The sequence below is a fragment of the Catharus ustulatus genome, chromosome 2, assembly GCF_009819885.2.
Source record: "Catharus ustulatus isolate bCatUst1 chromosome 2, bCatUst1.pri.v2, whole genome shotgun sequence".
NCBI lineage: Eukaryota > Metazoa > Chordata > Aves > Passeriformes > Turdidae > Catharus > Catharus ustulatus.
Window position 1 is genome coordinate 84,055,033 of NC_046222.1, and position 24,572 is coordinate 84,079,604.

The 24,572-nt window shown below is 40.4% G+C and overlaps 1 protein-coding gene across 1 annotated transcript in view; it reads right to left on the minus strand.

Moving 5' to 3' along the window:
• Window positions 1–24,572, minus strand: part of LOC116992265 (dedicator of cytokinesis protein 9-like) — a 114,970-nt gene that overhangs the window by 60,471 nt on the left and 29,927 nt on the right. The window contains 4 exon segments of the mRNA XM_033051720.1: window positions 2,172–2,241; window positions 3,337–3,419; window positions 5,122–5,211; window positions 16,585–16,701. Of these exon segments, the coding sequence (XP_032907611.1) occupies window positions 2,172–2,241; window positions 3,337–3,419; window positions 5,122–5,211; window positions 16,585–16,701 (360 nt within the window).

The window sequence follows — 24,572 nt, forward strand, 5'->3', positions numbered from 1 at the left end:
GACTAAAATTCATTCATTACCTGCATTAACAAAAATTAAGATTTAGCTCTATTAAGACTCCAGTTCCCAGTCTCTGAGGTGCACAATTTCCCAACTCTGTTGAGCTGCATGCTGTTTTCTAGCAATAAAACTGAGTGTCATTCGGGCCTCTCTAGTCACACCATGTCTTTCTATCAGGCAGAATTCCTGCCTACAGAGCCAAAAAGCTACTGAATCTTTCCAGCTGACCATCTGTTAATACAAAGGAATCAGGGATCCAGTTGTTAACACACAACTCTTACACTGAAAACATACTTCCTGTTTCCAACTGGTAAGGTAATTTCCTCACTTTTATCATAACTGCTGCACACTGTGCTGCACTTTTTAAAGTGATCTTTCCCACAAACTCGGCTCCAAAGTTTACTTCAACACCAACTGTTTCAACAAAAACAATCCCCTATCTTGATCCCACACCAGATTGAAAAATTCCATTTGTAAACATCAACCTGATGGCCCAAATTAGTTCTGGATAGGTAATTTTCTCCTTTTTAATGATCCATGTTTAAACTAATCTTTATCAGGTTTTCCTCTAATTTTTAATCATTTGTAGCTTTTTGTTTGCTATCATTCTCTTAATAAATCAGCTTTCTTCAAAGACAAACAAAAGTGAAATAAAAAAAACCAAACAACTTTCAATCTAAGGTTTGCATCTGTGTTTTTTGGCATAGAAAGATATTAATGTCTGAAAGAAACACCTCTTCCATTAAGTCTTCCCTTGATGAAAGAACCTATGGCCCCCCCACTCTATTGTCCCACTAACTTCCCTTTCCCTCCTAGCATGTCTTTTTCTTGTGTTTATTTTCCAAGTTCCTCAAAAAGCAGCAGACCTCTCCTGCAGTGATTGTACTTCTGAAAGAGACACCCTGCTCCTGCCTATTCTTACAGGACACAGGCAGTCCTCTTCACTTACACTTCCTGGTAAAACACATACTACCTGCTAATAGCCAAATTACAGTTTTTCAGTGTTTAACCACATCTACTCATAATGTATTTCCTGGTAAGAATTATAGTCAATCATATATCTATTTAATTTTTTAGTGTTTAACTCTCTGTTTTCTAAAACTCTTTTGTTGTTAGAAATATTATCACAGCAAATAATGTCAAGTCTTTTAAATGTCAGTATAATATAGTCCCATCCTACAAATAAGAAGTTTTGGATACAGATGTATATTTGCATACAGATGTGATATTTGTCCAAATATCACAGTGCAGATTAATAGCAGTGCTGGATAAATGACAGCCTGAGACTCTATGATTGCAAATCTATCTACTCAGATGAATCCCCCAAACAACATCTTCACATTTAATCCTTTCATTTCATATGCAGCAGTTCAGAGTACCAGGAATTTAGAAGCAAAGTAATTGTCAAGAGGTAAAAAACACAAGAGAAAAATTATTTTAATTCTTGTTTGAGATGTAAGCATTCAAGTACCTGTAAGAAAAGGTAATAGTGGCATTTAAAAATGTATCTTGCAACATGGTGTGTTAAAAAAGAAATATATCACAAAAATAACAGAGGCAGTTGCTGAAAAAGTCTTTGGCATTTGAAATATACTTGAAAATAGCTTGATGCTATACATCTCTCCTTTCCCTAAGTTCATGACACAAGAGTAAATATCTTGGAGTTTCAGTCAATTTCCTAAGCTTTTGTTTCCATGACAGCTCTCCAAGTCTTATCCTGTACTCAAATTTGTGATGAATTGATTTTAGCTCACAATATACTGTCATGTATGCTGAAGTGTGTGTGGTATTGTTGTGTTGGAACAGATTCACCTATGATTTTACTCAATCCCATGATTAAACTGCAGGAAACACTTCTCTCTGGAAACCTGTCTACATAGACACAGTATCAAACAGATTTTATGACAGTTGAAGGATTATATGTCACCAAGTACTAAAACATCAATTTTATTATCTGTCAAAACTTTTTCTAACTCACCTGACAGATTTCCAGAGAACAAGACTATTTGAAAGGAGACAGGAAAAATAACTAATCTGTTTCCCAATAAGGTGGTTCAAGCTAATCTCTGTTTTCATGTACTGACATCAACACTTAACCGAATTCATAACCTCTACACACCCAACATTCTTTAATGAAAACAAGAGAAAGCAAGGAATTGCTATTAACTCACCTCATCTTTATCTGCTTCTTCATCCACTTCATATAAATGAACAGGAAGCTTGTCTGGCTTTGTCCCTTTACTACAAAAGAAAAAGTTTCTGAAGTACTAGGAATTTTGCGATTAGTTACATATTTTATTGATGCAAAAACCAACATGTTGTTTTCCTACTGAAGAGGAAAAAGCCCAAGAAAAACTAAGTAAAAGCATGCATTTTTCATTAATTCTATTTCTTAGAAAGCAATTTTCCTCATTTGTACATCTGGCTGCCATGTCCCTTTTTGTCTTGCTTTTTACTGTGCTAATGTGTAACTGAAGAGAAAAAATGCCTTCTCATTCACTGCACTCCTAATATCTTAGGAGTAAGAATTCATACCTGCAACCCCTGGCTCCTCGCAGGACAATGCACTTTTTAAAATTCCTACTGTGGTTTCTGTTCAGGGCAAGTGAAAACTATGTACTGACTTGTACAAAACCTGTGAGTAGATCAGAACTTTCCACAGGGCAAGGTAACTATTTCTTAGCTGATAGATGCAGGAGAGCAGTTAGGGAAGACACAGATCTTCCAGAGTTGGGGTATTCCGAGCATTTAGCTACTCTCAGACATTCTGAATTAAGGTTCTAATCTCCATACTCCTCCTAGAAAATTTTAAAAAAGTGGAAAAACATTTCTCTAGCAGATGGTTTAGAAAGTTTGTAGCAGATGTCAGTTAGGCTTTTACATTGAATCATCCTGTGAAAACCTGCTCTAACCATCTCAGTTCAGTTCTACTCCCCAAGCTCCTAAGGGAGTTCCAAAAGCTGCCTTTGAAGCAATGAAAACAGGATATTACCATCTTAGGTTCATCTAAACATTAGCCTGTTTTAGTTATCATACTTAAATTCACATTGTCAATGATACAATGTCTTGTTTTGACTTGTCTGTTAACAAGGCAATGTTAGTACAGTACCTTCCCAGAAAATTATTTAACACTGTATTATACATTCAAGTTTTTATCAATTCCATCCAGCAAGTCTTCATCATCTCTACTGACCATTAAACGTGGATATAGCCTATTTCAGATTACATATTGCACATATTTAAATACTTCTCTAATAAATAAGTCTATATTAAATGCAAAGTTCCTTCACAATTTCAATTTATCATACCACTAAATAAACTAAATAACATACTTACTTTGGAAGCTGTCGAAACTCTCCTGAGTAATCTTCATATCTATAGTTAACAATATGCCAGTCTGAATTATAGGTTTTGATGCACTGTTTAAATGAAAACCATGTATCAATATTAGTTGGAAGAGGATTAAAAGCATTAAATGGACACAGCACAAGAAATCCTCTTAAGATATGTCTATTTATGAATTATTATAGTTACATATCAATCTCTGAAAATTCTGTAAGCTTCCTTTCTTTTGCAATAGTCTAATGCAATATAGCTTTTTGGAACAAGTTTCAAATGAATGTTATCATCTGCTAGACATGTATTTAATAAAACCAGAAAATGGTGAATGCACTCAGCATCTGGATTAACCATCTTCAGTCATCCAAAAAGTTAAACCAGCCTTTTGTTGCAGCTGAAAACATGGCCAAGCCTTTAGGACAAAACTCATCTGAAGTTGAAAACATGACTGAGCCCTTAGACAACTCAGCACAAAAATGGACACCTTATTAAAACAGAGTATTCAATTGTGCACATACTGATACAGAAAGTCAAAAACATACTTTTTCTGTAATTTATACCTCCAGTGTAATTAAATGAATACTTAAATTTAAACAGTATGCTTGCAGTGGTTGAAAAGCAATTATGTCATTAAGTTCTGATCTAGATCACAGGAAATACCATTTTACTCCACCCATATTGTTACAACATAAAAGTACTGATTTATCTTGGCTTTGAACTAAGTAACATAAAACTGACAAAATCTGTTGACAGAAACCATTCAATGCAAAATTTTATGTTACACAAGAAACCTACATATACACAAACACAGCATCCAATAAATCGTAAATATTTTCTTTATATTTCAAAACACAAGTTTAATACTTGCCAAGCAATTGTTCCAGCAGAAACTCATTAAACTTCATGAATTACCACTAACACTCCTCCCTCCTCTTGTCTATCCTCTTCAAATTTATTTCAGAAATGTTTAGGTTACATATTAAGGGTATGTAACAGTGTGGATAAATCACTTTGATGTAGATTCAGCTATCTGACGCTCCTTCAGTTTTATTGGAGTTACAACAGACTTGTTTCAGATATTAAAAGACCAGCTTAAAGCATATCAGTAGAAAACCAGTAGATAATACCAAAAAGAAGGAAAAACAATTGAACGTTTAATTCCTGAAAGGCTTCAACAAGACAATAAATGAAGACCAACCACACAAAACCAAAGGAATGCCAACAAAAGCAAACAGTTCTGAGAAACTTTAGGGTTGAGGATGTTCCTCCTACCCTACATGGAGCATACAAGTTTAACAGTCATGATGAATTTTGGCCTCCACAAGTGTTACAGTTCTGAATACCTCTGTTCCAGCAATCTGTACAAGATTATCACGAACAAAGTAAGAATGGCTGGTGTGAGACTTTATCAGAAATAACAAGTCACAATGATTCATTCCAGATTTACTAGGGGATCCAACATTATGTACTGAAATCACCCACGTTCATCTGGAAAAGCCTAAAGCGTAATGAAGGCGGGGGAGAACCATCTGCAAAAGCCAATGATGCAAACAAAATAATTAAAAGCCATCCTGTAAAACTTCTTTTCCAGGTACCAGTGGAAAAAATACTGGGTTTTCCTAGAATTTTTGCCTTGAAATAATTGACAAGTAAGTGGCAATAAATATTTAATTCTTTTCCCAGGGCTTATTTTTCTGTTTGTTTTAAACGTTAGATGAAGAAGAAAAACAACTCAGGTATAATATTGTTATTGTACATAGTCACATGCAACTTCAGTATTACCTCAGTTACAAACAGGCTCTGAGCTTCTTTCTCTGCATTTTCAGGAACTGTTGAACGAATGTATCGACTCTGCCGTTGCAGTAATGCTGTCTGATAAACAACAAAAGCAATTAATGAAACTTGCAATTAAAGGGTAGATGACACATTACAGCCACACTCAGTTACACCACTATAATGAAGAAAAGCTCAGCAGAAAACATCCTATGAACGTGATGTTTCAGAATAGCCAATTAGTGAGAATTTGCTTTCATTCAAGCAACATGCTCCTTCTTTCACAATAAGGGCAAGATCAGAATCAGTAAGAAATAGACGCCATAATTTTTTTCCCACTATATTTTCAATATGCAGAAGAAAATACTAGAAAAAAAAATAATTCCACCATGACAACATAGCTCCAACATTTTGAAGACAGACATTAAGGTAGTATTATTACTACACATAAAAACTATTATTCAAGGAAGGTAAGAGAACAACACCAAAATAAAAGAGTAATTCAATTGCAGATCTCAAGTGACAAAAAAAAAAAGACTAGCACTGTTTAACTGCAGGTTTAGAGAGCAGGTGTAGATGACTGAAGTATATGCACACTTCAGCCTACCAAGTCAGAACTTACTCGTACCCTATGCCAGAACTCAGAGAGGCACAGGAAAGGCTGCCAGAGAGCAGGACACCTCTCTGTGACTGTGAAATTCTGCTTCTCAGACCTGTGCTGAAGTAAGCTTTAGGATACCTCACATTTGTAAAGTGAAAAACATGAAAACCTAACAAAATCTTCTGGACCACAAATGAAAGTAACCACACAGCAACAGAACTTGGTTTTGCACTGTGTGGAAAGGATCTCATCACTTAGGCCACCAAAGGCGAATAAGAGTTTACACAGCCAGGCCCTGCTGTCCCTCACCTGTTAGTTACAGGACTCCACACATCCAGGAAGGATCAGATAAAAATGCAACAAGAAAAAACTCCACATGTTATGTTAAAAAAAAAAGGGTGCATAAGTACATTACTTTAACTTATCTCTGTTGAGAGTCTGATCCATAAGGTGATTGATTATCTTGGTCATTACCAAAGCCTCACTCCTTTAACTGGGGAGAGTATTTAAGTACGAATATTCAATTACAGTAAAGATTGAAAGGGAAAAAAAAAAAAAAATCCATAGTCACGGTCAACTCATTCAAGTAGTCTAGCGCACTAAAACTGACAATGCTAACTCCTTGGGTGGGAGAGGTGGGAGGTATTAAAACCCAATACCACAAACCCTAAAATATTTTATGGTAACAAGAAGCTTTGCAAACCACAGTTAAAAAACGAAAAACAAACTGCAAGAAGATATACATTTATATGCTAACAGTTTTTAAAAATGAAGTTTTCTTAATTCTAGAAATATCTTCAAATCATATCAAGTATTTGTTTTCACACGCTATGGAAATAAAAACTTCTATTAAGAGTAATAAATTACCTTAAGACCAGAATTTCTAGGTACTATTCCAAAGAAATAGTCTGATATTTGATGAGAAATTATTTATATTTCATGTAATATATAAATATTACATGTAGCATTTATATATATATTCTACAAGCATACTATTATACTGTGATTTCCTAAAAAATATTATTTTAAGACAAACCAGAGACTAAGGTGGCATCTTACCAGGCACTTTTCATGGGAAACCCATGAACTCATCAATCAAATTTTAACACTGTAGCATAATTTGGTAAAATTGAATTTGCTAAACATACTTTTACAACATCTGCTGCTGTTACCCTGTTACACAACTATCAATACAATAGTAAGGGCTTTTTTCTAGTTGTTCACACATAAAAGTTTTATCTTAGTACTGCATCAATATTGGTGACAAAACAGAAGAATCTGACTTGCCAATTTTGTTCATGTTAGTAATTGTCTTAATGCATGCGTCTCCTTGTCAGCACATCCATCAGCAGCAGTAGTGCATCAAACAGTCAGGAAATGCAATGAGTGAGGCACTGTGATTTAGAGTAAATTCCTAAAAATAATCACTTAAGCAGCACCACAATATTTGAAAAGCAAGCATGCACATAAATACATGTTATATTCCCAAAGGAAAAATTAGGAAAAAAGGATTGTCTTCTCAACAAACTCTCTTCACAACTACATTGGATGAACTGTTTTTTCAGCTCTCTGGGTTTGAGTGATCATTTGATTTATGGCAGCATCAGGAACCACAAAGTGTTTGTCTCACACTCTCAAAGAAAATTAAAAAACCCTTTCAATTAGTCTGCTGTCAAAACTAAGGAAGGCCACTTTTAACACGAGCCAGGACTCACACGCACTTACTGAAGCAAACAGCTAACACTCTTCTACTGACACAACTTTCTGACTGAGTCCCAGGGATTTAGGGTATGTTGAGGTCTCAGAATAGGCCACAGCAGCAAGAACATTTCAGCAAGTGCACCAAGGAATACTCGCTACCTGAAACCTGGTGGAATATGGATAGTGAACCTGACCACAAGGCGTGCAAGTTGCAATGGATGTTCTTTCTGCCACAAGGTTGTGCTTGCCAGTGAGACTTGTAACCACAGAGGCTCATGCTCCAGCTGCAGAGACAGAAATTGTTCTAAAAAACTCAGTGGAAAGGATGGTAAGCTGCATGTAAGATCCTGCCCTTAAAAGAACCATGTGTCAGAAGTGACTTAACCTTTGCATGGGAAGTGTCAGATCCTTCGTATGGGAAGTGTCAGAACCTGTATTAGAAAGTACAGTAATTTCACGACTATAAGGCACACCCTTTTGACTAAAATTTTCCCTGGAACCCGGAAGCGCGCCATATAGTCCGGTGCGCCTTATCTGATCTACAAAGTTCAAAAAATTTGCCTACCCGGAAGTGCGAGCTGCGAGCCACGGGGGGAGCTGGCAGGGCCATGGCTGCCAGGTGGAGGTGGGGCGGAGCAGGGGCGGGCACGCCCCGGCCCTGTGGAGGCGGAGCCGCCCCTCCAGAGGCACGCCCGGGCCCTGTGGAGGCGGAGCTGCCCCTACACAGGCACACCCCAGCCCCGTGCAGGCGGAGCCGTCCCTCCAGAGGCACACCCCGGCCCCGTGCAGGCGGGATGGCCCCTCTAGAAGCACCCTCCGGCCCCGTGGAGGTGGAGCCGCCCCTCCACAGGCACCCTCCAGCCCCGTGGAGGCGGAGCCGCCCCTCCACAGGCACCCCCCGGCCCCGTGGAGGCGGAGCCGCCCCTCCACAGGCACCCACCGGCCCCGTGGAGGCGGAGCCGCCCCTCCACAGGCACGCCCGGGCCCCGTGGAGGCGGAGCCGCCCCTACACAGGCACGCCCCGGCCCCGTGCAGGCGGAGCCGTCCTTCCAGAGGCATCCTCCAGCCCCCGTGCAGGCGGGACGGCCCCTCCAGAGACACGCCCGGGCCCCGTGCAGGCGAAGCCGCGCATCCAGAGGCACCCCCCCGGCCCCGTGCAGGCGGAGCCGCCCCTCCACAGGTACCCCCTGGCCCCGTGGAGGCGGAGCCGCCCCTCCACAGGCACCCACCGGCCCCGTGGAGGCGGAGCCGTCCCTCCAGAGGCACCCCCCGGCCCCGTGCAAGCGGGACGGCCCCTCCACAAGCACCCCCCGGCCCGTGGAGGTGGAGCCGCCCCTCCACAGGCACCCTCCAGCCCCGTGGAGGCGGAGCCGCCCCTCCACAGGCACCCCCCGGCCCCGTGGAGGCGGAGCCGCCCCTCCACAGGCACCCACCGGCCCCGTGGAGGCGGAGCCACCCCTACACAGGCACGCCCCGGCCCCGTGCAGGCGGAGCCGTCCTTCCAGAGGCATCCTCCAGCCCCGTGCAAGCGGGACGGCCCCTCCAGAGACACGCCCGGGCCCCGTGCAGGCGAAGCCGCGCATCCAGAGGCACCCCCCGGCCCCGTGCAGGCGGAGCCGCCCCTCCACAGGCACCCCCTGGCCCCGTGGAGGCGGAGCCGCCCCTCCACAGGCACCCACCGGCCCCGTGCAGGCAGCACGGAGGGGCGGCGGCCATAGCCCGGCCCCGGAGAGGTAGCAGGGAGGGGCGGCGGCCATAGCCCGGCCCCGGAGAGGCAGCGCGGAGGGGCGGCGGCCATAGCCCGGCCCCGGAGAGGCAGCGCGGAGGGGTGGCGGCCATAGCCCGGCCCCGGAGAGGCAGCACGGAGGGGTGGCGGCCATGCCCCGGCCCCGCCGGATGCAGGCGGGCCTGGGGCCCCGTGGCACCGCCCCTGCCAGGTACAGGCGGGCCCGGGGGCCAATGACTGCCGGGTTGAGGCGGGGCCTCGGCCAGCAACCGCGCGGAGGGAGCTGGGGGCGGAGCCTCGCTGCAAAAAAAAAGTGCGCCCTATAGTCCGGTGCGCCTTATCTGATCTACAAAGTTGCGAATTTTGCCAACTCCCGGCGGGTGCGCCTTATAGTCCGGTGCGCCTTATGGTCGTGAAATTACTGTAATTTCCAAAGTAAATACAGTAATTTCACGATTATAAGCCGCACTGAGCATAAGCCGCACTTCTGGGTTTCAGCAACTTTTTGTTTTTTTGTCCATATATAAGCCGCACCTGATTATAAGCCGCATGTTACAATACAGAGTGTGATAAAAGGTATCTGTTCTATCACCATCTGTTGAGGGTGGGGACAGTGATCCTTATCTCAATGGCAGATAATCTGCTAATGGGCCATCCACTGAAATCAGGTTGGGCATTGTTCTTTATCTTTTCACAACCCATCCTTCCTCCAGGGAGTCATTTTCTGCTAATGGCCCATTGAGTCCCACTGTGGGACTGATAAAATTACTGCATCCCATTGGAAGTTACTCCAGCCAGGGGGAAGAGCCCAGCATTTCTTACCAAGATAAAAACAGAGGCTTTGGGACACTAAGGTAGCCCCTTTCTCCACTGGACTCCAGCGGAAAACCGGATTTCTCCACATCACCACTGGACCTCTGGAGGGAAACTGCACCTTCTACAGGAGCACTGCTTCAACTGAATCACATCTGTCACTGCAAGGGGACTGCAGTCACCATGGAATGGGACTGCTGCCAACACCCTGCCTGACGGGGTGTCAGGTTGTACTCTGACTTTGTCAGGGTTTGGAGTTTGTTTCTTTGTAGTACTGTATTTCTATTTTGATTTCCCTAGAAAAGAACTGTTATTCCTAATTTCCATATTTTTGCCTGAAAGTCCCTTGATTTCCAAATTATAATAATTTGGAGGGAGGGGGTTTACATTCTCCATTTCAAAGAGAAGTTCCTGCCTTTCTCAGTAGACACCTGTCCTCCAAACTAAAACAGCAGCTTCTTGTTCTTTGTCCATATATAAGCCACACCTGATTATAAGCCGCACTCCGAGTTCGGACCAAAATTTTAGTCAAAATGGTGCGGCTTATAATCGTGAAATTACTGTAGATTTAGAACAGTTGGCTAAAGACTTCAGGAAAAACACAAAAAAATATTTTAAAGGGAAAAAGTAATAGAGAAATTGTTTTGAAAAACCCAAAATTAGTTATTTGACCAGTTTAATTTCTGCTCTCTAAAATGAGGACACTGCTTGGATTTTTTTTCCTTTTCCCCTGCTGAAGGCGTGCCTTCTCATAGAATGACCTGGATTTAGTTTTACATCTGAGAAGCTGGTATATCATCTATTTTGAGAAGTACTCAATTTGCATTAAATAAAAGCTAAGAGCTTTAAGTGAAAGTATGTTAAATCCATATGGCTCAAACCCAAAAATAACAAAGGTGAAATGATGCCTAAGCTAAGCACCAAACTGCCTTAAAAGTAACACTGTGGTAACTTTGCAAAGACAAATTTAACATGGGTAGGAATGCACTCACATTTTATTTGCTACAAGCACATTAAGCCTACATTTGCATTATTTGACAGGACAAAGGGGAATGGATTCAAACTGAAAGCAAGCAGGTTTAGATGAGATAATAGGAAAAAGTTCTTTACTGGTGGTGAGGTACTGGAACAGGTTGCCCAGAGGAGCTGTGGATGCCCTAGCCCTGGAGATGTTCAAGGCCAGGTTGGATGGGGCTCTGAGCAAGCTGTTCCAGCAGGAGGTGTTCCTGCTTGTGGCAGAGGGTTAGAACAGGATGATCTGTAAGGTTGCTTCCAACCCAAACTCTTCCATGGTTCTATTATTTCCTTTAAAAATTGAGGTAGTACTCAAAAGTTAGGTATTTTGAAAGAAAAAGTCTTTATCTAAAGGGTGACTTTTTGCCAAGTAGACACTAGTACTGCTTTAAATAATTTACCCACTGTGTGTTTAACATAAATATCACCAATTTTGCAGTCATTGAGTATATGACTTTAACGTCACCACCACCATGAAGGTGGCCTATTTTAAACTAATGCTATTTAGTTATGAAGCCATTTCATTATTGAGCAAATTACTGAAATTCAGGTGACAAATTTACAATAAGCCATGAAGAGGCACAAACTTGAATACAAGAGTATCCAATGGATATAGTTATTCACTGTTACAAAGGAGATGGTTCTTCCTACCAAGAGGCTACAAAAAAACCTGGCAGTATTGGGACTGAGAGTAGCAAGAACATTAACATAGATGTCCCAATGGGTGGCAGAAAAGTGATTCTATCATCATAATTAACAAACACATTGTATAGGGAACATTATGAAAAAGAGGACAAAAATGCAGCTAAAAATGAAGGCTACAAGCATGAAGAAAGTTTAGACACCCCACTCACTAAGAAGTGATGCCAACAGCTAAACACGTCTCCAAAGACAACACGTCTGCCTCCATAAATTTGTTGGGAACAAGGTAGGGAGTAACCTGATAAGTGAATTCAGTGCAGAAAACTCAGAGCTTGAGTTTTTGAAAAGCAGTTGAAACAACCTTCAGGTGGTAAATTAAAAAAGACCCAATATACGGAGACAAAATTACTGATTAAGAGCACTTCTAGTAACTACAGAAAAGCAAATCCTGCTTATTTAGATATATTAGCATGAAGGAAAAAAAAAAAACTCAAAAAAAAAATTACAAGCCTACTTTTTTGGATTTGAAGCACTGCATAAAGCAGAACAGAAATAATGCTCTTCTGAAAAGTAAACGAATTGCTACCGAACATATATAAAAAGAGAGAAAGTATGTTTCATAAGCTCAGCTAACCACATTTGGGACAATGGTAAATACAGTTAAGTGGAAATCTGGAAAGGTTCCTGTAACTAGATAGCTGGCTGAAGAACAATCCTTCAAACTTTATGAGTTTACCATGACTGAAACATTTTCTGCTCCATCTTTGCTTAAATGTTTCTTTGGTATTGATTTGAGCTTAGAGCTGTTTCTGACAGCATGTTTAGAGAACAGTCATACCTGAAGAGAAAAAGAGTTATTTTCCCACTTTGTGTTGTTTTCCCCCCCACCCCTTTCCCTCACTTGACAAATAATGTTCATCAGGAGAGAGGAAGAGAGGAGAGCTATATATGATCAAAAAAAAGCCAGTTGCTGTGCTTTTTCATGTCTGATATGGATTAAAAACTAATATTGGTTGTCCTTTAATACTGGCTTCTCACACCTAATAAATTACATTTCATTTATCTGACTGCATTACCTGAAAAAGAAAAAAATCCAAATCAAGCACGAATATTTATTTCCAATTTCTCTCTAAATAATTTAAACTTTAACAGAAATTCAACGGTGGCATCATCAGTGGTGCTTCTTTGAAAAGATGCAGCTTCTTCTGTAATCTTCCAAAAATCCTAGAAGTGATATCTAGTACAGCAAGATAAGTATTTTCTGTGCCATTTTAAGTGCTAGTTTTAGGGCCATGCTGAACAAAATAGTCTTACTCTTAATGTCATTATAAATTAACTCTGCTGGGCTTCCTTCCCAAGGGTTTTTTAGATTGTCATCAATTTAATCTAAGTGTGAGGAAGAACTTTGTAAAGATAAAAACTGAATGTTCTGAAAGGAAATAGCTTGAACAGGTTTCTAGACAATGGTAGGCGTTTCCACCTATAAACAGTTCTAAGTGTGTTTACAGGTAGTTCTAAATGCTCTAGCTCACTATTTTAAATTTTTCTTGAGGGGGATGAGGCCAGTATCAAACATTTGAGCCATGGCTTACCCAAGAAATGCTCACATACTGAGTGACAGCCATAAGTTAAGAAAGAGAATTTTAAAAAACACATGCAAAGGTGAATGGCAAACACAGAAAATATGCCTTCATTTTTTAAAAAATTACTCAAATTATACTGGCAACTATATAACAACCAGTGATTTCAAACCTGTAAAAATGGCTATGGAAAACTGAATAGGGTTAAAAGGTATAGCTTTCAAATAAAAATAAGCACTTAAGGATTTTCTATTCTCTGACTTGGGAATATTTTCTTAATACATTGAATGACAGATTTAAATGCTTTGTGCTGTTGAAAACAAGCTAGATAGATCAAAGTAGTACAGAAGAGCTTTGTACACAACAAAAATATTTGGAGTCAGTTTGTGCCAGCAAGTCTTCCAAGGAAATAAAAGTCTGATAATACGGTTTGATAGTACAAACCAAGCTTCATACAAATCTTATATAAAATGAGACTCTGAAGGAAATCTTCTGATGTAACACACACTTTAATGCCTACCTTGATGAAAATCCGATGACAGAATCCAAACAAAGGATGACAAAAGACATTACAACTTATGACAAAACTCAGTCATTCCTTTTGAAGGATGAGACTGAGAACTATGACCCAGCTTCACTCATACAGGCCTGAGGATAAGAACTGCAGTTAAACACTTCAGCCATACCCACAGACTGCTCAGACAAAACACCTGAGGATATTCCTAATAGGTTTGTTTCTTCTCCATTGATAATTCAGAGCTGTTCACCCTGGTAAGTGAACTAGTGGATCAGATAAGAGCACACAGCAGAAGTAACCTGGATTTCTCTTGATCTGTGATTCTGAAGAGACATACTACAGAAGGAGATTTTGGTGGTGTAGCCTAGTCATGCTTTTCAGTCCCAAAGCCAACACCTGGTGTAGAGTATCATCCTGAGTGACTCCATATTCAAAAACTTCTATCAGTACAATATCCTTTTCAAGAAGTCTTTCTTCCATCCTATAAACTTCCACATGTGGCTGTGAACACATAGTCAAAACTCGTCTCTAAATCACTGTAGCTTCCCAAAACTCAAATTCTTTAGCTCAGAGTGTGAAAGCTACAAGAAGAGTTATTGATGTCAGAATTACTGAAAAAGAAGCCCCCAGACTGTATTAAAAAGAGAGTCCAGCTGCATTCAGGTAAACACTCTAATAGGCCAGAGAAAATTCACTAAAATTCAACATGTAATACCAACTCATCATCCATTTTCCCCACGGTAAGCAAACTTAGCTTCAACTACTTGGCTGAATAAAATTAATTTACAGACTATTCAGATGTCTGCATACTTTTCAAATAGACATTTTGACTGCAGGTATGGGCATGTGGACAAGACAATTTCCTCACCATTTACTCCAACTCCAGTCTCTAAGATGGTTGGTAGTTATCCTAACTAGATCTATGAGTAGATTTTTTTTTAAAGGTACTTAAATAAATGATTTATTTAGATAAACATGGTCATTTAAAAAAATATAACAAGATTACCCAAGAACTGCTCACACACTGAGTGACAGCCATAAGTTAAGAAAGAGGATTTTAAAAAACACATGCAAAGCTGATTGGCAAACACAGAAAATATGCCTTCATTTTTAAATTATACTGGCAACTATATAATGACTAGTGATTTCAAACCTGTAAATATGGCTATGGAAAACTGAACAGGGTTAAAGGGTTAAAAGATTATCACAAAACTTGGTTAAGTCTGGCTTAATCAAGTCAGAAACTCTTATGTAAGGGGAATTTTGCTAGTTTTGGCTGGGATGATGCAGCTAAGAGTAGCAGACTGCATTTGAACAGGTTCATGTCCTTCACTATTAAGAATGGGGGAAAAAATCAGTTTAAGAATTAAGGAAAGTAGATGGTTTTTCAAACACACATCACATAATCTCCTACATCGGAAAGGGAGGGGGAACATCTACAAGTGACTCATCATCTACTTCAAAAGGCAGTAAAACTGTTGAGTTGCAGAAGAACATCTTATAACCTGGACAGAGGAGGAAATTGTGCTATTTCTTCTGTATCCAAAAGAATAAATCAAACAGGGTAATGGGACTCATGGCAAATTTGTGGGGATTTTTGGAACTAAAGAGAGTTAAGAAACAAAGAAATAGGAAGTTATCACCTCATGGCTACTACTGCTAAAAACCTAAAAAGAAAACCAACCCCAAACAAACAAAAAAAAATCCCAACAAAAACAGAGTACAGTAATTTCACGAATACAAGCCGCACCAATTTGACCAAAATTTTGGTGGAAACCCGGAAGTGCGGCTAATATTCCGGGGCGGCTAATCTATTAACAAAATTCTAAAAGCTGCCAACACGGAAGTGAGAGCCCGCGGCAGCCCCAAGCCAAGCTGGAGCCCGGCCGGCCCCGGCAGAGGTGGGAAAGCCTGGCAGAGGCGGGGCCAGCAGTGTGGGGGGCGGGCGGCTGAGCCTGAGCCAGCAGGGCGGGGCAGGGAGGGCGGCAGAGCCTGAGCCAGCATGGCGGGGGAGCCCGGGAGAACTGGGGCTAGCAGTGCAGGGGAGCATGGCAGAAGCAGGAAGGCCGGCGGGTGGGGCTGCCTGGCAGCGGGGGAAGCCCAGCAGAATCGGGGCCAGCAGCGTGGGGGAGCCCGGCGGTGCGGGGGCCTGCAGTGCCGGCCAGGGCGAGGAAACGCGGCGGCGGTGCAGACGGGAGGGGGCGGCCGGCGAGCCTGGTGGCGGCGGCGGCAGCCCTGCCGGCGGGGCGAGCGAAAGCGCCGCTCGCGAAAGCGCCGCCGCTCGCGGCTCGCGAAAGCGCCGCCGCGAGCCGCCGCCGCTCGCGAAAGCGCCGCCGCGAGCCGCCGCCGCTCGCCGCCGCCGCTCGCCGCCGCCGCGAGCGAAAGCGCCGCGGGGCGGGCGCGGCGCTCGCGAGGCGCGGCGCAGGGCGAGTGAAAGCGGCAGCGGGGCGAGCGAAAGCGGCAGCGGGGCGGGCGGCGAGCCCGGCGGCGGCAGCCCTGCCAGCCGGGCGAGCGAACGCGGCAGCGGGGCGGTGCTAACGGGAGAGGGGGGCCAGCGAGCCCGGCGGCGGCAGCACCACCCGGCCAGCCCCGCCGAGCCGTGGCGCTGAGCTGGGCCACCCGGCCCCGTCGGCAACCATGAGCGGGCCGAGCCTTCCTGGCCCCGCCCCGAGCCAGTAAAGCCCGCTATGCTGCGATCCTGTTACTAATTGGCCAATTTGTGAAAGCTGCGCACGGATTCTCGCGACGAACGAAAGTGCGGCTAATATTCGGGGTGCGGCTTATCTATTGACAAAGACAGCAACATTGTCGAGGCACCGGGGGTGCGGCTTATAATCCGTGCAGCTTGTATTCGTGAAACTACTGTAGATTAAATTACCTGGAAGTCATCATAAGGGAACAGTAGCATCTCACGTAGAGGATCATTCAAAATCTGTGTTTTCCTCTGAACGATAACATTTTCATAGTCTATTGGTTCTATAAGCTTTGGTTTTGCCTACAGGAAAAAAGAAAAAAATCAAAATAAATTCAGGTATATTGAGGAAAAAAACCTACAATTGTTAACTTATTTCAGAAATTACTCTTTCAAAGATGACAGGAGTATATTGCATCCACACCAAAAACATAAAATATTCAAAATGCAGACTTTGTCATATTACACCATATGGTGAAGTGCAAGTGACAATTAGAGACAAGCATGCTGATTGCCTCAGAACTATTTCACAAAATCCAGCAAGCCACAGTTTATTAGCATAATGACATATGCATTCTCACTGCAAAAAAAATATTAAAAAATTACTAGTCTCTTATGTTGATGGTTGCCTTTCCTTGATACAGAAAGCTCTGATCTGGGTTTAACAGGAATGAAAACAACCTTAGCTCGAAGATCGAGCTGTGTTTTAATTCAGCAGTAACCTGCAGCAGGAGCAGGCTAATTGACATTCCACCTTCTTTATATTTTTTTTCAAAATTCCCATAGGCCATCTACTTCCCTCTTAATTGCACAAGTAGCTTTCCTCAGTAACTGCATTGATTCCACATTAAAAACCCTTTCCACAGATGAGGCATTAGAGCTGCCCCTGTACAATCAGACATAGAAAAACCTTCACCCTGCCAAGCATTCTGTTAAGTGGTCAGATGGTAAAGCAGGTTTAGACAGAGCTCTGAACAAGGCAGTTCTGCCTTGCAGTGTGCAAACTAATGCAAAGATGGGGCTACAATCTAGTTTGAATTTTCTGCAACTAAAATTTAGCATCACAGTACCAGATATAAAATTACATTTTTTTTACAATCAGCAATTACAAGAGACTTTACAAATCATACTTTCTTAAGATCAGCAGTACTAATTTAGAGGTAAGTTATATTAAAGATAACTCTAGCAGCAAGACCAGCTTCTATCATCATTGTAGGTAAAATGACAAGACAAACTTTATATACTGTTTTGTATAACTCATGACAATAACCTTCCAAATTCTAATTGTCCTACACAGGACAAATATCTCTATCAGTAACTGTTGTTAATCACCAGTATATTATAATATTCCTGAGAAACCCTACAGGTGTTTTATTCATCCAAAAGTGAATCAATCAAATTTGATTTTCAAGGAATTAGTAAAGGTTTGGTCAGAGAAAGTTACCAAAGTTTTCAGGCTTAGTTCACAGGCTACTCAAAAGCTATTTGAGATTTCCCTCATACGTACCACACAGTAATTTTATTGGCAAGAAAAATGTGGGAACACAGAAAGCATAAGAGTTAAAGAGGCAAAAAAGCAAAGTCTGGAAAAATCTACAAAAAATTATGAACAAAATGTAGCTTTGTTAAGAAAAATAGCTACCATTTACAATACACAGGAAGGAATTACTGGAAGTTAATTAGCTAAATAACAACATACTCAGCACAGACCAATACTTCAAAGAGGCATGATTATTGAGTTTGACATCTTTCTCCTCAGATGAGGTGGAGAAGGGCTGTTCAGTTCACTCCATGTTGTACTCTGACACATTTTGAGAGCTTGTCACCTGAACCCCAGCTACTGCCTCAACTTCTCCTGTCATTCATGAACATGAGTTACCACAAAGCCAAGAACTAATGTCAGTGTCTATCAGGAAAGGTTTAAGTTAATGTTCATGCACCCATCTGTAGCTGAAATGGTTGGACAATTTAGCTCAGAAAAGCATAAGGCAAACACAACCTAAGAAAAGATTACATTTTCTCTAATGTACTAATTAGACAAAATATTTTGGTTGCAAGTTTGCATTTGAGTGTTCAGACAGCTGCAGTGAATACCAAGCTAATAAAATTATGTGCTCCACACTTCCTTAACACCTTGTCCACCCAATTACCCGAACATTTCCTACATACTGACACTGCAATATTACCCCTTTACAAAATTTCAGGTTGAGCAGTCCCATTCTAACAAATTGTCATAACCAGTTCTGATTCCAAATGAATTACAGTAACTTCACCTCTTCCAAGTCTTCACTAAGGCAGTAACTGTCCACTGCAAATTTTCTTCCTTAAGCAGAGATGGAGATAACAGAATACAAAGAGCATCTCAAACTTTACTGGTCTATAAATGAAGTACAAGGTAACACATCAGCCAGAAAACAAAAGACCCTTTGCTCATCTTTCTCGCACTTTCAGTGTAACATCTCTCTCTCTACCTATCCAGGCAAAAAAGATGCACACCTGCCAACCACTGAGCTTGATCTCTGAAGCAATTACACTCTTTCTTAAGTTAAAGCAAGGTTTAGAGACTACTAAATCAATGTGGCCCAGTCACTCTGTTTGGTGAAGTTTGCCTTTCCCATATGACCACTCCTTCTCAAGAGTTTGTCATGAGAAATTATACACAGCATGCTGCAGTGACAGGTTGGTTTGCGAGTGGTGCAGGATGACTGACCTTTAGGAGAAACAAAAATAAAAACTGCAAATTAAACTGTGCCTAAAAAATGACCAGCAGAGAAGGACCTTTAATTTGGGTATATAGTCAGTCTCTGCAGCTAGCTTAAAAAGGTTTGGATCCACAATTGGCTTAAACTAATTAAAAGTGGGGCTGACACTAGAAGGACCCTTCCCCTCTCTTGCACCACATTTCTGAGCCTTCTCACACAAAGACCATCAACTGAGCTAGAGGAGGTGATCTGGCTTGAGAGAGCTCTTTCCAACCAGGGGCCTTCCTCAGATTCTGTCTGAAATGCTGATCAGATGGCTGTGTGACCACTTGTGGCAACTTGGAAAGAATAAACACGTGCATGGTCAACATTGTCAGAAAGCTCACAATCCAGGACATCTACTATCTGAACCAGCACGTGGATAGATCACAGCCTGGTAGCAAGGGAAAGCTGTCATCTCAGATGGGTAATGGATTTTTACATGGTGCTGCACATGGTCAGCACTCTCATCCTCTTCTCCCTGGTGCTGAAGAGTTATGTCCATCCTCCTGTTAATTCTTTTGGGAAAGTGACAGGTGAAAACTTTCCAGTTCTGATTTCTCTCATTTCACCAGCAAAACCAAAGGATTTGGAACCAAAGGATTACTTTTAAAGTCAACTAAAAATATTTCACAGACATGCAAAAACACACACACACACCCTTGTTTAGCACAGCTAATTCAAAATCCAAAGATACGTATATTGCAGCTTTAAAAATCATTCAATGAATTGCAAATGCCTCTCTCTGCCCTGCAGTCACAAAAATGGTTCACCACAACTATAACATTTATTAAAAGGAATCTTAAAAGCATGTAAGATTTGCTTGCATTTTTTTTGAATGCTGTAAACACAAGATTAAAAAAAAGAAGAATTCTACCTCATGGAAAGCTTTTAAACAATCTAAAGCTCACTGTAGCTGAGGTCTTTGAACACAGACCTCTCCTATTTAATCAGTAAAGGTACTTGATTTGCCAAAATATCATTTATGTAAAAATTAATTAAGAATTTTCTTCCTTAGGTTTCTCCTAAATGTTGCTAGTTTTTTTCTTAGTCATGTGTCAGTTTAAAAAGGAAGAGGATATTTTATCAGTTTGGACCAGATATGAAAAAAGAAAACAATAAACAACACACTGATACTGGCATTTAGCCAGACATAAAACAGTGCAAGGAAGCAGATTCTCTCTCAGGCTCTTCTACATAAAAAAAAAAAAATCTGGTCTATTATTTCATGTAATATAAAAAAAATATGATGGGTAGTTACACGATTGTTAAATACAATTTATGGACCAGCAGATACAGATAAAACTCAGCCCAGTTAAAACTGCAACATCAAATTTATAGGCACTAAAAGTCAGTCTTTCCCATAAGGCTTAACTTTTCCTATTAATCTGCAGCCAACAACATTTTATTTCTGTAATCTACGAAAATGCTAAGAGCATAGGGGTTCATGGTTGGTCTCGAGCCAGCCAATGCTATATTAGTTGAAAGATAAAAGAGCAAATTTTCTGCTGTACCACTTTGGGTTTTGTCTGAGTATTATAAGCATGGAAACTTATCAAAAGTAAGAAATATTTCAGAACAGTAGTCATGACACCCACACAGTAAGCATTTTAATCTATCCGAATATAGTTAACATACTTGGACAAGCAGTGTCAAAATTTATCAGATAAAATAAATTTTAAGCTAAGAGTTCAGTGATTGCCTACATTATATATTACAGGGAAAAAAACCCAAAAAACCCAAAAAAACTCCCACGTTTTTCTTGCATGCTTAAATGGAGACAATTGTTATTGTCCAGTTCTCAGAAAACAAAAGATGGTAAGGCTAAGCACACTGAATATTGTTAGCCTCCTGCTACAAAATATTATTTACCTTATAAAAACATGTTTGGCATATACATCTGCAAATTAACAAGTTCTCATGAGGAGTAAAATGGAGCTGTATGAACTAGCAGGAAGCAGTATATAAATAGATGAATAGGTGCTATGTATTTCTCAATAGTGGCCTGAGGAAAGCCAATGTGGACATACAATAAGATTATTTAATACTAAACATGGGTAACAGCTCCATGTATCTTATTGTCCCACAATAAACATAAAATAAATTGCCCAGGTTGAGTTTTTAAAAATTAATTAAATAAACTATTTGTATCCTAGAGTTTACTCTTAACTATTACATTTTATACTGCCAGCAAGTTTCCAAGCAGAAAGATGACCTCCAAAAGATCCAACTTCCCAGAAAGATCATCTGTTTTGATAAGCAGTTACTACTTGTGACTATCAAAACGCAGCTGGTCAGCAGGCATACTCATTCAGTAACTTCTACAACAGCTAGCACAACAACAGCCTGTCCCAAGCAGGGTTTTGAGGCACCACCTGGAAAATCTAAATGCTTCTTCCACGGGCTCTTTAACCTCCAGAGTAAAGTTATGACACAATGTAATTCAAATCACAGGGACACAAAAGAGCACACATGCTGACATACTGGTACTGAAAGCAGCAGATAGATGACTCTTTCTGTGAACTCACCCACCTGATCAAGAAAAGTTAATTCAGGCACAGCATTCAATCAAATAGCACTGTTTCAATAACACATGGGATGCTTTCAGTTATAAATACCCAGTTCCCTCAATACTCCAACAGACTCCCAATGAACTATATTTTTAAAAATTAAATTAATATGACAAATTAATATGACAAAAAAACCTGTTGCTTCCTGACAGCTGATTCTATCTCATCTTTATAAAGAATACTTAAATTGAGTGCTAGGCAAATCACATCATATTTGCACAAAAGGAATACATCCATGTTTGAAAGAATATTTTAGATAAAGTCCATGAGAAGCATTACTAGAGTAAACCAGAAGCCTACCGTTCCATATGCTTTTGAGGATTGCTATCTAACGTAATTCCCAGATTTTTAACCCAAGAAACAAGAAATTCTGCTGTTTAGAATTTGTTACAGCAACTAGCAACTTTGTCAGCCTTAGTTATTACCTTACTGCACCCTGCACCAATGACAGGGAACCTGCCTTCACTGTGCCAGTAAAAATGTAGTGCAATATCACAGCCCAATGAAATAAAAATGGACCCAGATGTCAATGTCAAATGAAAGATATCACCTTACTTTTTGCTTTGTGCCTGGCAGTACACTTGCTGCAGGTTACTTGCACTGCTTCATCTAGCTTTCCTCAACAACTAGACAAAAGGGATCTATAATTATACTATATATACACTTGTGAATATATATATATAAATATATATATAGATTATTACCAAAATAGCAACTGAAATAACAGTGAAGACATTTTTAATGTGATCTATGCAAAACCTCAATGCTCTTCCCTTTAAATATTGACCTTTGTGTTGAATGCCTGCACTTCAGCCAAAAATGAAAAAATGAGAGCAAACACTGCAGGTATATTACTCCATGAACATGTAATTAAGTAGTATTTGAAAAATTAAAAGGAGGTACTTAATAAATGGTGATAAGTAACCACAGTAATGTTTCTTTTTTTTTTTTTCTCTTAAATAAGTATATGTGCCTTGCTGATTAGCTGCAGTACTCCAAGTATCTGCAGAAACACTAATATCCTCTCCGAGTATTCATGGGGGAATAAAAACAATTCTAAATAAAGTTAAACATTCCAAAGGCAGGAAAGCACACACAAGATTAGCTCATATTGTACTGATGAAAATCTGGACCAGAAATCAGAACACACCCATCCAAAAAACCCCCACATTTTACTAACAACTCTCTGAATAGAACAAAACTTAAAAAAAACAGTGACAAGGAAAAGAAAGTTCATCTTACTAGCACAAATGCAAGCTTTCAGTTACACACAGTAACAATTCTCAAAAAGCTACAGATGAGTATTACCAAATACAGATGGCTAAAATGTTTTAGTTAATTCTTAAATGCATAGTGGGAAGCTCAAATAAGGGGGGAGTGGTGGGGAACACCATAATTTGAGGATCATCCCACTAACTTCAACTACAGGCAAAGACAGGACATCAGCAGCAGCAATTAAGCATGAAACAATACTACATAAAGTTGAAATTTTTAGTAAGAACTATCAAAGTAGTTCTTTCTACTCATATGTATGCACTAATTTACCAACCCTCCTCTGAAGAGAGTTGGTGGATTCATTACAGTTCACTTACTATGTTCTCTTGCTGTACTATTAAGGTTTCAACAGAACTAAGTGTCTAGCAGTGTTTCAGACAAGATAGTTCTCATTTGATTATTTTCCCCATACATACAAAAATCCCTCTTCCTTCACTGGAAGCTATTTTAAAACTTTAAATTCCTAAACAATGTGCATTGAGAGAATTAAAAATAAGACCTTTAACAAATAGATAGATACTTTAACAGAAGTAATCATTAATTATTTAGACAGTTCTTTGATCATTTAAGTAAAATTTAACTGTTACACACACTTTAGGAAGTTCAAAGATACATTAACTGGAAGATATGCCGGGCAATTAAAAAACAGAGAAGCTAGAAAGAGTTTTAAAACCTATGTAGTTTTCATGTTAGCTTCAAAGTGCTGCATAAATACGCTAGACAAAAGAGAATCTAAAACAGTTCGTTTGAAAGCCAAATTCCAAAGTCACACTCAAGGGGAACCAAAGATCTGGTAAACTAGAACAGTAAAAATCAATTAAAGAGGCAGACAACACATAAAGAAACAAACCTAAATCTCAAATGCAAATTATTCACAACTAAGAATGCTGGAACTTCCCACCAGCATCAGATGAAGAAGTTTTTCATTGACAGAGAGAACTGAAATGATGAAAGGGAAGAGGCAGCTTGTTTAAAGAATTCTTACCAGCACAGGCACAGGACTCTCCGCTTGCACTTCACCAGGACCTGCATCCTTGCCCTTCTGCGGAGAGTCTATAGTAAGCTCTTTCTTAGGATTTCTGTTTGTTCTTGCCTGCATTCTTTCATTGAAGATACAGACAGCAGCAAAACTGTATGTTTTCTGGCATCAAAGTCATCGACATGCCAGTGATCCAGTGAAAACAAAAGCTTTTCCCCTGGCACAAGCAGCACAAAGTACAAACTAGTCTAACTTCAGCTGCAGTCTGCTAAATCTGTTATGGTGGGAATGCATGACAGACAAAGGCCAGCCCCTAAGCATGCTGTATTCCTCTGGGGAAGGGAAAAAAAAAAAAAAGGTGGATCCATTTTAACGCCTTAAGGTTATGAGCCAAACACAAAAGAGAATGTGTGTATCTAAAATTACTATGTAAAACAGGCTGAGTCTTTTACAGTAAGTATAAAATCAGGGTTTTAATAATTAAAAAATATTTTTAGTGCAAGAATTAGTCACTTATTGACAGCTGTGTCTTTTTAGAAGTATAAAACCCTAAGTATTGTGCTTTTAAAATTTTTTGCACTAACGTCATTTACTCAGGTGCTATCAACA